At 41.6% G+C, this 15,758-nt stretch overlaps 1 protein-coding gene across 5 annotated transcripts in view; it reads left to right on the forward strand.

Annotated features, from left to right (window-relative positions):
* Positions 1-598: 598 nt before the first annotated feature.
* nrg2b (neuregulin 2b) overlaps positions 599-15,758 on the forward strand; it is a 33,229-nt gene continuing 18,069 nt past the window's right edge. The window contains exons 1-2 of one of the 5 annotated variants that reach the window (XM_088376027.1): positions 599-1,036; positions 1,123-1,450. In XM_088376027.1, coding sequence (XP_088232153.1) covers positions 878-1,036; positions 1,123-1,450 — 487 coding nt within the window. In that variant the 5' untranslated portion in view covers positions 599-877. Of the gene's footprint in view, positions 1,451-14,856; positions 14,987-15,758 lie in introns of those variants that run through there. The other 4 variants (XM_088376036.1, XM_088376045.1, XM_088376055.1 and 1 more) reach the window with 4 other exon arrangements.

The raw sequence follows: 15,758 nt of genomic DNA on the forward strand, positions 1-15,758 counted from the left end.
TCTTATTGCAGCCGCTGACTCGAAGAGGGGGTGATCGACCACGGTGGTTGCACATGAATCCGCAGCGCTTTGCAGCTGTTTGTCCGGGATTTTAAGGTGTTTGCGGACGAAGCGGGGATCCGACGTCAGTGACCGATCAAGTGATGCTTCCTCGCGCAAGGCGCACGCGTGTGATGAGGGGATCAGCGGACGCGGCTGGAGGGTGCGCGCTACTGTTGCACCGCCTCAACGGATAACCGCTATCTCATCCTCTCTGGTCTTTCCCGGGTTTCTCTCCACTGACTAACGGAATTACCGGACAGAGATTTTTTTTTTCCATCCTCCTCAACCCCCCCTATTTTTGTTTTCTTTTTTTTTTAGGGGGGGTGCGGGATTCCAAAAATGGATGAAAGCCCTGAGCATGCGTGGAGCGTTGATCATTTATTGTGAATACTCCCTGTAAGCGCACAGCTTTTTTTCACACCAGGAGAGGCAATGCGCCCACCCATGCGATGCTAGCCTATTAGCTGGGGCGAGAGACAGAGAGAGAGAGAGAGAGAGAGAGAGAGAGAGAGAGAGAGAGAGAGAGAGAGAGAGAGAGAGAGAGAGAGAGACGGGAGGGGGGTTCAGTCGTGGATTCAAGAGAAGACTAATTTGCGAGTCTTGCTTTGCCTTTCAAGAAAGCGAAGAGGCGGAGGGAGGTTGGTAAAGGAGAATACAGCAGTCACATTTTTTAAGAATGCAGGAGAAGCGGGCCATTCTCGGTTCCTAGCCTGGTGTACGAGAGTGTGTGTGTGCGTGTGTGTGTGTGCGTGCGTGTGTGCGTGCGTGTGTGTGTGTGAGAGCGCGTGTTAGTGTGTTATTGAGTTTGTGCCCCCCATCCGAGGCCAGCGGCCGTATGGGGAAAGCGGCGGCGCACACAGATGGCATGGACACTTCCACAAGGTCTGCCGCGCTGCCTCTGCCCTGCCTCCCCTGTCGGAGCTCGTTCGCCGCCGCCTCTCTCTTGCAGCTCCCTCCGCCGCCCAGAAGCACTGCACCACAGCACAGGCTGACGGTATGAGGCTTGATCCAGTGCATTTCTCCATGCTGGTCATCGGGGTCTCGTTCGCCTGTTACGCCCCGAGTCTCAACTCCCTCCAGGACCAAGCGTACCGATCAGCTGTGGTCATTGAGGGCGAGGTGCGCTCCTCCCCGGAGAACGTCTCCTCCCGGGAGCCCTACAGTGTGAATGTCAAAGTGCTGGACGTGTGGCCCGTCAACAGCGGCGGCCTCGAGAGAGAGCAGCTCGTCACCGTCGGGGACTTTAGTTCCGAGGCCCCATGCACCACGGTGGAGAAGGACCACAGATATATCTTTTTCATGGACCCGACCGGGGAGCCCGACGTGTTCAAGGCGTCGTACGCCCCCGTGGACGCCAGTGAGCCGGAGCTCAAGAAGGATGTGGAGCGAGTGTTGTGCGAAGACTGCGGTAAGTTCCAGGTGCACATGCAATGTGAAGTGATGTAAAAGAGACGTGCTCGCGCGTGCACGTGTGGCGTCTGTACAGTGTCAGCGCGTGCGCATGCGCGAGCCGATTGACACTTCAATCCGCCATAACCCGGTCACCCATAATCAAATGAGAAGCATGCTAGAAAATGTGCGTGTGTGGGTGTCCTATATGGATCTGTGCGCGCTTGTAGAAACTAGACCCCCCTCCAGTGCCCCCCTCCCTCTCTTCCATCCACTGCAGACTCCTGCTGAGTGGTGATCAGTGCATTCTGACTCTTTGAGCATAGCCAGCAAGATCCGCACCATCACAGATTAGAGTGGAGCTCCTGTGTGTGTGTGAATGTGCGTGTGTGTGTATGCGCATGTGTAGATGGCAAGCTTGTGTTGAGGTGACCTTTGTGTCTGTTGCTGAGGATTGTTGCCAGGGGCCAGCATATCAGATGTCAAATCATGACATGTCTCACAGTTGTGACTGCAGTGACCTGTGAATGGAGGGTTCATATAGGCCATCCCGTTCCCCGGGTATCGGAAATACTATTGACGGTCATAAAGGGTACCATGCACACGCATCTGTTGCACTTTTAGTTATTATCATTTTGAACCACACTGCAGCGACATGCTTGAGTGCTGTTGAGGAAGAAAATACACATCATGGACTGTGGTAATGAAAAAGGAGTTGGGTTATATACTTTTGAACAGCATTTTTTTATAACAATACCTATATTTAGCTGTTATGTACTTCTGACTTTGTGTGAAAAGTTTAGAGAACTGTCTTTGGTTTCAGGAAGAACAGATGCTTGAATGAGTACGGTGTGGAAGAACCTGTTTGCTAAAGGTTGAGGTCAACATCTTAGATCAGTGGTTCTCAAATCTTTTACACCAAGTACCACAATAAAGCTACTATTAGGTTATTAAAATTAATGTTTGAAATCAAACTTTTCAAATGATTACAACGTATTGTAAAGTACTTTAGTGAAATACAACTAACACACTGTATCGTATTTAAAAAAAACTTGAAGGAACAAAAATTATCCATTCATCCATTTTCTATACCTCTTGTCCCCACGGGGGTCGCGGGTGTGATGTAGCCTATCACAGCAGTCATCGGGCAGTAGGCGGGGGACACGCAGAACCGGTTGCCAGCCAATCGCAGGGCACACAGAGACGAACAACCGTTCGCACTCGCACTCACACGTACGGGCAATTTGGAGTGCTCAATTGGCCTGCCAAGCATTTTTTCTGGATGTGGGAGGAAACCAGAGTGCCCGGAGGAAACTCATGCGGGCACGGGGAGAACATGCAAACTCCACACAGGGAGGGCTGGAGGTGGAATCAAACCCGCACCCTCCTAACTGTGAGGCGGACGTGCTAACCAGTGCGGGGACAAAGATTAAGGGCTATAACTTAAGGCATGTAATCGTACTTTGTATCCCCAAAAATTCCTTATACTATAAATAACTGTCATTTTATTCAAGTAGGTTTTTAACTAGAAATGGCACTTATTGTCTTTGAAACAACTTTTCTTTAATTTCACTCTATAAGCAAGTTCCCTAGATCATTGTGATTTAAACTTTGCACTTTGTCAAATTGATGTCATGTAAGCATTTTTGATTTATAAATCAAAATCAACACCTTCTGACGTTATCATGGTTAACAAATCGACAGAATGCCCGTGCACACAAAACTGTAGCATAAAAATCTGTTCTAAATGATGGCAACTGCCTTGACATTCCTTTTTTTGTGTTGAATACACACTGTATGAATCAAACAAAATTGAATGAAATCATTAGAGGAAGTAGGAACAGGAAGGAAGTGAAACGTCTGCACAAAGAGCTCATCTCACAGCCCAGCTAACAATGTGATGTTCTATTTTTAGCCCTGTGACATGCTAAAATGATCAAGTCATTTATTTATGACGCGGCTATTGTAATCAGGCTTCAGGAGAACATTTTCAGGCAGGGATAAACGCACACAGACACACACGCACACACACACACAAACACACACACACACACACACATACACGCAAGAAACACAAGTGGAAACAGTCTCAACTGGGAGACATTCTAAAACCCCCGTTAGCATTATAGAACAGACTCAACAATTATTTCCAAATATCACAGACAAAGACATAAATATAATATATTTCATTAGGAGCAGCACAACGGTGCTCTGCTGACACACACCCTGAGTCTAACCAATGCCTGGGCCTAATACGAGCCAGCCAATCACAGCCACCCTCCTGGAACACACACTACAGACAACACCCACCAGTTTTAATCCATCTCCTTGACATGCCGGTTGTGCCTTTGGCTTTAGGAATTGATTGGTGCTTGATGATTTGCAATAACAAGAAACATTTATTCAGTGTTCATGAGATTTATGGAAAAATGCATGTTGTAGTCCAGCAAATTAACAAAACAAAACAAAACAAAATATACCCTCATCGTTTATCCTTGAACGTCTTGAATCAAATCATATTTACTCTATGAGCAAAGCAGGTCATTTGCCTGCAAGTTATAATAATCTGCTGCTGCAAATCCTTTCAGAGCGCTTGTTCAAATGTCTCTTTTTTTCCCACTCCATAGACAGCATCACAGTGGCTTGACAACTGTCCATTAAATGTTGACATTTACATAATCTGCAAACTCTCTGAGGTACCGACCACTTAGAGTGTCAAAATCATGAGACAGCAAATTCTTAGTTTTTGCAACGTAAACAAGCTGTTTTTTTTTTTTTATGGGATGGTAAGAGTGACAAGGTGCATGTATGACTGTATCCGCTCGCCCGCCCGCCCGACCATCCGTCCGTCCGTCCGTCCGTCCGTCCGTCCGTCCGTCCGTCCGTCCGTCCGTCCATCCATCCATCCATCCATCCATCCATCCATCCATCCATCCATCCATTCAGCCAAGGCGTTTAATGGAGTTTAGGTCAGGGTCATCAAGTTTTCCCACACCAAACTCTTTCAACCATGTGATTATTGATCACAAAAAAAAACTGTAGCTGCAATTTGAGAAGCATAAGAATCAAAATGTCTTGGTAAGAGTCAGCAGTTAGATTTCTTCTTAACGCTTGGCCAAAGGTTTGGCACTCACTTCATGAGCAAACAGCTCCAGTGGTCTTAGGTTTGAAGGATGGTTTCTCCAGATGACATATTTTGGCTCCTTCCATCTATATCCAGTAGGATTGAGATCAGGATTCCAAGAAAGCCACTTCAGAATAGTCTGATGCTTTATTTTTAGCCATTCTTTGGTGTTTTGGGTCATTATCCTGTTGCAACACCCATGACTTGTATGACAAGCGTTCCGACACATTTCTCTTTAGAATACTATGGCGGCTTCGTGATTTCATTTTGTGTTCAATGTTGCCCACTCTGCATCCATTGAAACCTAGTCGTCCTGGGACGGGGATCCTCCCATCTGATGTCCCTTCTCAAGGTTTCACATATTTCCCCAATTTTTATTTTATCTTGCCCTCCTGGAGGTTAAGATTTCGAGAATGATCGTCAACTGTGGCCATGTGAAGGCCTTTGAGATGTTTTTGTGATTAAGGGCTAAACGTATATGTAAATAAATTTGACTTGACAGTCTCGTGATTTCATTGTGTCCGGATTCAAGATAACCAGTGCTAGTTCTAGGCCCTAATTTTAGCCATACAAAAATGACATAATATTATAATTTCCAAATACCGATACAAACAAACAAAAAACAACAACTCCGAGTTAGGCGGGGTTGGTGCGCAGAATACCGTACTCGTCCAAGATGCATAATTACAAAGGGGCAGAAGTGTTGCGACTGGAATCCATAATGGAAAAGCGGCATATGAGACATTGCTTGCTAAGAAAAACAACATAGAGCAGCATGGTTTTGTAGTGTTTTTGTGCTGATCTTGTTGGTGTCACGAGCAAGAGCAGCAGCCAAAGTACAACAAGCCAAGACCTGTTTTTTTTTTCCTTTTACTGTTGTTGCTGGTCTTGCTGGTGACACCAGTAAACCATGCTGTTTGGTCCATGCTGATTTTTTTAGCAGGGGTGTTGGGCCATATAGTTACAGATGCTTCTCAGACCGGGCCAATACAAATGTATCGACTTAAATATATCAAGCCATTTTGCACATTGGGTTAAATCTTTCCCGTAAAGAAGGGCTTAACATGATAAATACATACCCCAGTCTGAATGTATACTTTGCCACATTCATGGCCATCTAACTTAACCAGCAACTCGCTTTTCAGATAAGGCGGTGTTTACATTTTGAATGTGCATCATTGATCTACCCCGTTCATTGACATAGTGCATTTTGCCGACAAAATAAGTCATAAGAAATTTGGGTAATTCATGCAAAGAAAATAAATTTGAAGTTGTTTAGTTGTTCGCTACGACATATTTCACTGGTTTTTACTGGTGTTTTAAGTTTTTACTATGGTGCAATTTCAGTACCAGTATATTTTATGCAAATATAGTACCAAAGTTAAAATTTTGGTGTCATGACAGCACGACCCTGGGACAGATATAGCAAAGCAGCCCCAGAACGTAACAGAAATTCCTTTCAATTGAGCCTAGTTTACCAGTGGACATTCTCCCAGAAGCTTTGTTGCTTGTCATCATGCAGTTTAGCACTTTTACGATTTATTTTGAACAGTGGTGTCCTCCTTGGTCATCTCCCATGAATGCCACTATGGCTCAAATAGGTCTATGGATGGAGCGGTTTCACAATAATGTACCTTGACCTTGGAGTTCACCTTTCTTTTTTTTGGAGCTTGTTCTGGGATCTTTTGTTATCATTTGTATTATCCATCTCTTCAATTTCTCATCAATTTTTGACCTGCAGCCATGTCTAGCTTACATTTTTGAATAATTTGTGCAACTGTTGTCACAGGAATATTAAGCTGCTTGGAGATGGTCATATACCCTTTAATTTTGATGTACTGATTTCAGTCTTTTAATCCCCTGAGAAAACTATTTCCTTCACATCCTCCCGCCCATGTTATAGTATGTGCTACACACCATGTCACGAAATAGCACACAACATTTGCTAAGGATGCTAGCATTTTTTTGTCTATCCTTGTTTCAAATGCTTGTTTTTAGAATAATTCTGTTGAAACACATCTCAAAAGCAATGTTTGATTTTCATTTGTTAATTTCCATCTCATTCTTCTTCCTTCCTTCTTATTTCCTTAAATGAAGTAACATTAATTCTTCTTTTTCCGTGATTAACAGAGGGCGACCAGCAATTTTGTCCATGCACATATTCAGAACAGTTCTTTATGTTAACAGGTAGTGCTGTCTTGGCTCAATCTTGCATCAGTGTACCTATCATCTGCAGGGCAGAATCAGTCTGGCATTGATCTCAGAATTAGAAGAACTGCACTGTTGCAGCAGCATGTCAAGACAATTCTCTCAACAGGAGTTGTAGCCGAGGCCACACCCTTGACCCACTTTTGTTAGTATTTTCTCTTTGCACAGACACATTTTTGGGAACTGTCTGCTTCAGGCAGCCAGGAGAGAGCAGTAGTTGTGATGATTTTACATTAATAATGAACAAGTTACAATAATAACTTCTTAAATACATTGTAAAGGTGGCACTCAGTCTGACGGACATACTGAACATCAACGAGAATAAATATCCCAGAGGAGGTTGACTTGGCTGTAAGTGTGTGAATGTTTATGTGTGTGTGTGTATCTTCTGAGAGGTCTGTCACATCTGCCTCATTGTTGTGTTATCTGTTTCTATTTCAGACACTGTTTTTGTTTCTCTTCCTTCTCTATCTCCTTCTGTCTCTCATACGGTCCTTGCTCTAACAGAGCACAATACCCTCACTCTCCCCCTCCCACCCAACCGATATACACACGGCCATGCCAGTCAGCTGTTGATGCTGTGCTGCAGATGCCCTAGTGTTCTGTCATTAGCAGGGAGATCTGGGGCTGCCATAAATTATGCACACGGAATAACGGAATGCTGAATATTTCTTCCATCTGTTGTGTGTGTTTGTGTGCACATCTGTAAGACACTCTGACCATGATACAAAGTGGGTCTCTTCCCTATTCTGCCTATCATTTATATCAGCACACCTCATTGTTGCTCATTTCACTGATGACTGCCTAACTCGTGTTCTTGTCTTTGGTTATCTTATGTGTAAGGCCGTGTGTGTGTGTGTGTGTGTTTGTCCTTGGTGGTGAATAATGTATCGGCACTCATCTTTTTTCCAACAGTCAGCCTCGGTAGAAAGCTCATGCCTCTTAAAGGGGCCGACTCAGTGCCACATGGCTTAGTTTGTGAATGAGGGAGGACTTTTTGAAACCATGAGCACATGCACACACACTGACACACACTCACACTAGTGCTGGTGCACTGCACACACCACCCACACACTGATGTGACAGATGCCTTACTATATCAGTAAAGTGCATCTTTTCAGCCAAGATGGACTTGGTCCTACCGCCTCATTTAAGAGGAGTTGTTTTCCATAGTGGAAGAGCACACTACATTTAAAATTTAATAAACAGACAGTTAAGTTACTATTTTTGGCAGATCATATACACAAACCTTTCTCATGTATGAGATGCACCTTCTTTATTGGAAAGTGACATCTTCATTTTAAAATTCAACCAAAAAGTGCAAATGTTCTAAAACAAAAGTGCAGGGTGTTCCAAAGGTCAGCAGCACTTCAAGTCAAGTCAAGTCAAGTCAAGTTTATTTGTATAGCCCTAAATCACAAACAGTCTCAAAGGGCTTCACATAGACAAAAATTGACAATTATTCTCAAAGCATCCCCTGATCTTAAGCTCCCAAAAGGGCAAGGAAAAACTCAAAAAAACCCTACCAGGGGAAAATGAGAAACCTTGAGAAGGGACCACAGATGGAAGGATCCCCCTTTCAGGATCACTTCTTATAAAGTTCAGTGTAAATTTTAACAAATAAATAATTTAATCAATTTGAGGATCAGCACCTCCAGATCTGACACCATGGTCCTCAGTCGGAAAAGGATGGAGCGTGAGATCGACAGGCGGATCGGTGCAGCGTCGGCTGTAATGCGGACTCTGTACCGGTTCGTCGTGGTGAAGCGAGAGCTGAGCCGAAAGACAAAGCTCTCAATTTCCTGGTCGATCTACCCTCACCTATGGTCAAGAGCTATGGGTCGTGACCGAAAGAACAAGGTCCCAGATACAAGTGGCCGAAATGAGTTTCCTCCGCAGGGTGTCCGGGCTTGAATTAATAAAAAAATGCAGATGCCAATAATTGGCAAAATCCACTTTAACGCTACTATACTGTATTTATTTGAAAGATAAAATTTGCTTTTGGCAAATTGAAAAGCAAATTTGTGAGCAGGCATATAAGTAAGAATAACACACTTATGTCACATAATTGCAAAAGAAGGAAGTAAAGCTATTTGGTTGACGGCAAAGAAAGAGGGTCGAAGTCTGTGAGCTTTTCAGCTTTATAGCAGCATGTTTCCAGTAAACTCAAAATATCACCAAAACAACGCATTTGCAGTGAAAGTAAATCTTTCTATCAAACTTTCCACTTCGGCGTACTTCGTGATTTGACTTGTCTTCAATGCAATTCAGTGTAAAATGCTGAAAATTTTTGCAAGTCTACAAGTTCTCTGCTACCACCCATTACATACCAAAAAATGCAGGTTGTTTTCTCCTGTTTATTTGCTCTTCTAAAATATATTCATACATTATTACTGAGCCCCACTATGTATTGGTCAAGCCCCTGCATCTCAGGTAGGGAATAAAATCCTGGCACGGTGCCTGGTACAACATGTTGATAGGTTTGTCAGTTCACACTTTTCCGGCACCGTTTTATTCTAATCTGATACTACGTATATCCAACCCAGGGGTGGGATATTCATTTTGCAAAGAGGCCACATGAGAAGCTGAAACGTCTGCTGAGGGCCAAGCCAACATGCTAACCTCAACTCTGAATTTGTATTTAGGAAAAAAAATATGCGTATGTGCATATAGTATGTATTGTTATAAATTAAATAATAAACTATTTAATAAAATCATTACATCAATTGATAGTCAGATGTCGTCAAGACTTCCAAATATATAGTTAAGTGGGTAGCATCATATTGACTGTGAACAATGACACATTTATGACTTATTATAAACCTAATATTACAGTGTATTTGAAAATGCAGCTTTGCGTACGTAATATCAGGCCGTCTTCTTGGCCCTCAAACCTCCACTGTGCAGGAAATAAGAACGTTGCTCACATAAAGCACTTTTGTTGTTTTTGCTCATCTCTTTTTTGCATGATATTGTATCTTTGTAAACAGCTTCTTGGCATATCGGACATGCAGCTGTTTATCTGATTTGTGAAAAAAAGATCTCATTGTCCACTCTTTATTAAACACTCGACACTTACTGGCCACTTTTCATTTCATCGGTCCGCTCGCAAATCAAAGTGCATCTTTTTTATGCAAGGCAAAGTAGACGTGAATGAGGCAAGGGTCAAGCGGAGGAGTGGCGGCGAATGGCTACTTTGACACTCACGGAGATGTCAATGAGTGGAAGTTCGATGAACGAAAGCTGTCCAAATTCTTTTATTCTTCAACATACAGTATAAATATGAAGTCCTAGCTGTAGTGGTAGCCACAAGCCGCGCATACCCTATTGGTCAAGGGCAGGCTGACAATACCCATTTCGTGTACAAAGACAGTGGATGTGACTTAATATACCAGAACAAAGGTCCACCAATGGTCACTGTGCTCTCTAACGTTGTATGGACAAGATTAAATACAATAACGATTGATTTTTTTTTTTGTCCAATGGGACAAAGCCGTAATTTGCCCAGGTCTGATCCAACCCATAGTGAGACTGTTGTGATAAAAAAACAAAACAAAAAAACAAACACTACAATATATTATCTTTACTGTTATATGCGCTCTTATATTTGAAGACATTTACAACTCAAAAGAAGGTAACACCGGAGAGGACCCTTAGGCACGCCACAAGATTTATATAGCTTGTTAATGGCACCTCATAGCCGCAACAGGATAATCCACTCGCAATAGCATACTTTTTGTTCTTGCAAAGGAGCAATGGGAGGTTTTTGTGTGTAATTCAACTATTCACTCCTGATGGAGGACAGATGTGCTCAATTAGGAATGAGCCTGCTTTGTGTGTGTGTTTGTGTGTATGTGTGCGAACGTCAGGTTGGGGGGCTGTATTCACGATGAAAATTAGAACTGAGGAATGGCTGGGTGAGAGGTGGATCAGCGGTGCAGACGGATCTGGAGTCAAGAGAGTAAGATGAATGAAAAGAGGAAATAAGACAAACAGTAAGTGAGAAAGAGAGAGGGATGAGAAGGGGAGGACAGGTGAGTGAGGAGAGGAAGAGATAAACATGTGTGTGCCTGTCAAGAGGGAGGAGGCCAGGATGTGAGAAAGACAGGACTAAGATAAATTGAAGACAGTTGCATGGGAACCAGAATGACTTGCACACAACTCAAAACGGATTCATTTCCATCAATCGATTGAATGATTGGTTTGTCTGTCTATTGAAGTTATTCAAGTGTTTTGTGTGTCAGAATGAGGATTCCAAATATCACGTGGGAGATAAAAGACAAAAAAAGATCACAAGTAATTGTGACTGAGCAACCTTATGTGCAATAGAAGTTGTGACACGGATGTGTTTCCAGGGGTCATGAGAACAAATAGAATGCACACATTTATTGACAATCACGCTTCAAACTGTGCGCACTTACCCTGTTTTGCACAAACGGACATTTTGATGAACTGTGGTTGTGATTACGAAATGCTATCACTAAACAACACACATCTTCTTCTGCTTGTGTTGCTGCTGTGCAGAGGTTAGCCGGGCGATACTGCATGCAGGTCTTCTGTGGCCGTTATCCGACAACTGACACACACACACGCCCGCGCGCACGCACGCACACACACGTGCACACACGCAACCCTCCTCTCTTTTTCTCTCTGTCGTTCATTCTCAATCTCATTTTCCCTTTTCTTTCTGCCTTACATCCTCTATCTCCGGCTCCCTCCCTGGTTTCCATGGTGACAGCTGTGCGCTGCAGAAATCACACTGATGGGAGAATGAGATAGAAAAAGGCTACTCTCTTTTACACAAGAGGAGGGGCCCATGCATGCTCACACACTTAGACACATACTAGAGAGGTGTAGGTCAAAACATAAATCAGGCTCTCCAGTGTGTGAGATGACATCACCATACATGCACCGTGATGCCAAGACTGAGTCAAACACAAACTTGCATATGCCAAAAAAATGCTTTGGCTTCCTGTCATGAGATGATACTTTGCAATAAAATATCATTTTTATTGATGTCCACTCTGTTGGATGGAGAACGGGGTGGGGGTACAAACATCAGCTGACCTTGAGAAAAAGACCTCTTGATAGATGGCTGATGGGACCGCTGGTCATGTGTGATTGGCTAGCGTGTAAGGCCACTCACAGACTATTGGCCACACTCAGTTGTCCGTTTCAGCGTCCCCACAACCTCCTGGTGCTCTTGCCGAGGAATCCTCCCATCACTCAGTGATGTAGAAAGCTTGGATCAGCACTTTGGAGTGCTTGACTGCACACACACACATACATGGTTACAGACAATAAAATGCATACCTGGGCATGTTAAATGTACACGCATCTCAAGTATTCTTCTTACAGATTGAGCAGTGTCTGTATGTCAGAATGAATCCGGCCTTGGCTCATCTGCTAAACGCCACACTCGCTTTTTCAAAATTAAGCCCCAGCAAAATGTTTTCACTCTAATCCGCCTAATATCTCTCAGTACACCTTATGCCAGAAATAGATTGTTTCTTAGGGGAGCTTTTGACAGGGCTCACAAGATGGATATTCTTTTTTTAAGCACTTGGTGGTCTGAGACTGAAAGTAGGGTTACTCGATATGCGGCAAATTAATATTCACAGGTGAGCATCACTCGGCAAAATAATATATTCAGAGTCACAAATGTTTTGTAATGATTGTGTTGAGGTTTATTCTCTTTGATGTTTAACCAAACAATATATTTTCTTTAGTTGAACAGGGAAAACAAATTAGGAGACAGTAGTCAGTCCATAACATTCAGTCAACCAATCGTAGTCTACTTGTTATTTTTCTTAATTATTATTTTGAGAAGTTATTGTGATTGAAATGCACATTTAAGGTTGCATAATATTTTGCATTGCATGCATCATTATCACGACGACAATATTTTTGCAATATAATATGCAGCCCTAATTTAAAGTAAGCCACCTCTGTACGGTAGCAAAAAACCTCAAAATAAAATCAAATCTAATATACACATGATAGTTCTACTTGATAAATAAACATGACAATTGAAATATTACCCCTTCTGTAGAAAACCCAGCTTTAACAAAATATATCTTTTCAGTGTAATATAAACAGTCTCACAAGGATATTGATTTCTCCAAGTCAGTTCAGTCTTTAGTTTTCTTCTTTGTAATTATTTTCTTCTCCACCTCCATGTTCCCGGGTTTAACAAATAAGGAACGCCGCCATTTTTTCAGATGAATTGTCTTCTCATACAGCTTTTGCGATGTTATACCGTGTACACCCATATGAGGTTTGATGTCTTCAAACCGCGCCTTTATTCAACACACAAACATGTACATTGTTAACTTTTTTTGTGTTTTGTCATTTTTCTCCGCTCCAAACCGAACTAACTACAACAGAGAAACAACATTTTTAAACACTTCCGCAAAAAAACTCACATTCATTTAAATCCTATGTGCCAAATTTAGAACACAAAACAGTAGATGGTGGTGCATACGTTGAATGGAGTACTACCGTTTAATACTGTGCTATTTTTAGGGATGTAAAAATGGGTTTAAATACAGTCATGATATGTGCTATAGTTTTGCAAAACATTTGGGAAATACAATAAAAAAAGAGGACATAATGTGCAAAAAATAGCTACCACTAATGATGTCAAAAGAGAGTTGTACAGAATTACTCCACATCCATTAAATGTGGATATTAAATCCATGAGGGGTAATTTCCTCCTGATTTTCAGCCAACATTTGCCAGCTGACACAACGCTGCCTGAGGAGATGTATCCCAGTAAAGGATGAGCTCATTCATAACCAGGTTCACCTCCTTTCCCAGCTGCTTTAGTCCTCCTGATATTCATTTTCATGCTCATAAAGACATAAAAGTCTCCTCTTAATGCTTGCTTAAGGTAGCTTCAGCATTACAGGGCAAGATACAAAAGAATATATTGCAGGTACACTACCTTTAAAATTTATGCCGCAAATTCTTTTCCAGAATGATGTACCTTTATGTTTTGAATAATGTCTAATTGTGGCATTTATAACCATTCAGACAAACTTGTCACGCTTGGTCATCAGTACACAGTAAAGACAATGCTATCTTATCAAATCAAGTCACTGTTGTGAGAAACATGTATAATTTTACAGTCTTGAATATCGGATATTGCGCAAGATTTCAGCATACCTTCATAGGAAAAATAATTTGGAGGTCTGTCTTTTAACTGTTAGATTGATTTGCAACATTCATAAATCTTGTTTATATACATCCTTCATTTTATTTGTTGACATTTTCCTCCACTTGCAATGCATTATTATAATTTCTGATATATTTAGTGACTTTCTAATTCACATTTGAAAAGTGCACTACTAAAAAAAGGATGATTATTCTCTGAGGTATTTTTCACTGTGCTGTCTAAATGTCACATCCATACGCACAATGAAACATCATCTCATCTCTCATTATGGTAAATTGTTATTAGATTTCAGTCTCCATGCTGCCCTTATTGTGTTCTGCCAAAATGCAAGAAATGCATGAGATGAAAGTATCAGGCACACAGCTCAATGTCAGAACAATTTGTCATGAGAAGATACTTTGAAGCAACGATTTAACACAGATTTGAATATCAATTGTTCATTGTGTAACTAGATTTTGGTGACTCGTCTAGTTGTCATAATTTTTGGAATAGTGGTCATCTTTACCTATAGATAAAACCTATATAATTAAATGAAAACATTGTGTGTATTTGTTAGTTTGTAAAGCCGAATAAACATTAAAAAATACACACAATTATTTTTTATTTTTTGTAGATTAGAAGAATATTGTTCTAACATTTGATAGAACTAAATAGACTAAAATAACCATGTGGGTTTTGGCACATTATCATATAATTAATTTAATATATTGGAATCAACAGTGAGAGACTACTGGTCTGGTGGCTGCTTGTATCAGACTTAGGTTTGGCTTTGAGTGGGAATTTTGAAATTCATTTGACAATTTTTGCAATTCAAGTTTTATAATCCACTTTTCCCCCCTAACTGTCAGTGTCTGTGTTCTCGCCCCTCCCTTCCTGTGTCTACTCCCAATCTATGTACAAATCACAGTCACCTGCCTCTCATTACCTGTCGCGTATATAAATCCTGTCTGCGTGTCACCCCTCTGTTGGATTGTTCTCGTCTCTCGTCGCCGTCGGTGCTGTCCTGATGTCTTTTGCGTCACATCTTTTGTTGCACGTCCCTGTCGGTCAGTCCTCTTATTGTTTTGTTAAGCCATGTCAGTTTGCAGAGTCTGTTAGTGTGTTTTGCTCTATAAACCCTGGTCCAAGCTGCATTTGGTCACCCGACTCCATCCGATCCATGACACTAACAACTTTGTTCTTGTAACTTTACAGATTATTGCTATTGTGTTGTATAGTGTGTACCTACGAATAGCCCTTAATTGAAATAGAGGACAGTTAAATCGAGTAAGTCCAAAGAGAAAGGAAGTGATCCTACCCTCACAATGAGATTTAACAATACCATAATAGCACTTGAGCATCTGGACTTACCTTCAAGTAAATGTTAAAACAGCAAACAAATCACTCACTACCCTAGCCTCCCACTAATATGACAGCAATAATGTTCTCTTCTATAATGCAGTTCATTTCAAGGCAAAAGCCATAAAGAGAGGCAGCATCTGGTCATACTGAAATGATCTACTTGGGCTTTTGACTGGGAATAATATACCTAAAATATACATACATCACAAGAAAATATAATTTTTCCTGGAAGTAACAATGTTTGAGAAATATTCTGAAGTCCTACAATTAATGTTGGCAGCTGCTTTTTGTCACATGTGATGATATCTTCTTTATAAGCAACAACAATATGACAGGACAAAATGATCATGACAATCTCTATTATGACACACACGCACACGTATGCACACTCGCACGTACATGCACAGACACACAAATAATGTTTTTAAAATGGAATATTTCATTTATTTTTTAAAACAAGGAATATTAAAGACTTTC

The sequence above is a fragment of the Syngnathus floridae genome, chromosome 1 (genome assembly GCF_059516105.1).
Source record: "Syngnathus floridae isolate MCC-2025c chromosome 1, RoL_Sflo_1.0, whole genome shotgun sequence".
NCBI lineage: Eukaryota > Metazoa > Chordata > Actinopteri > Syngnathiformes > Syngnathidae > Syngnathus > Syngnathus floridae.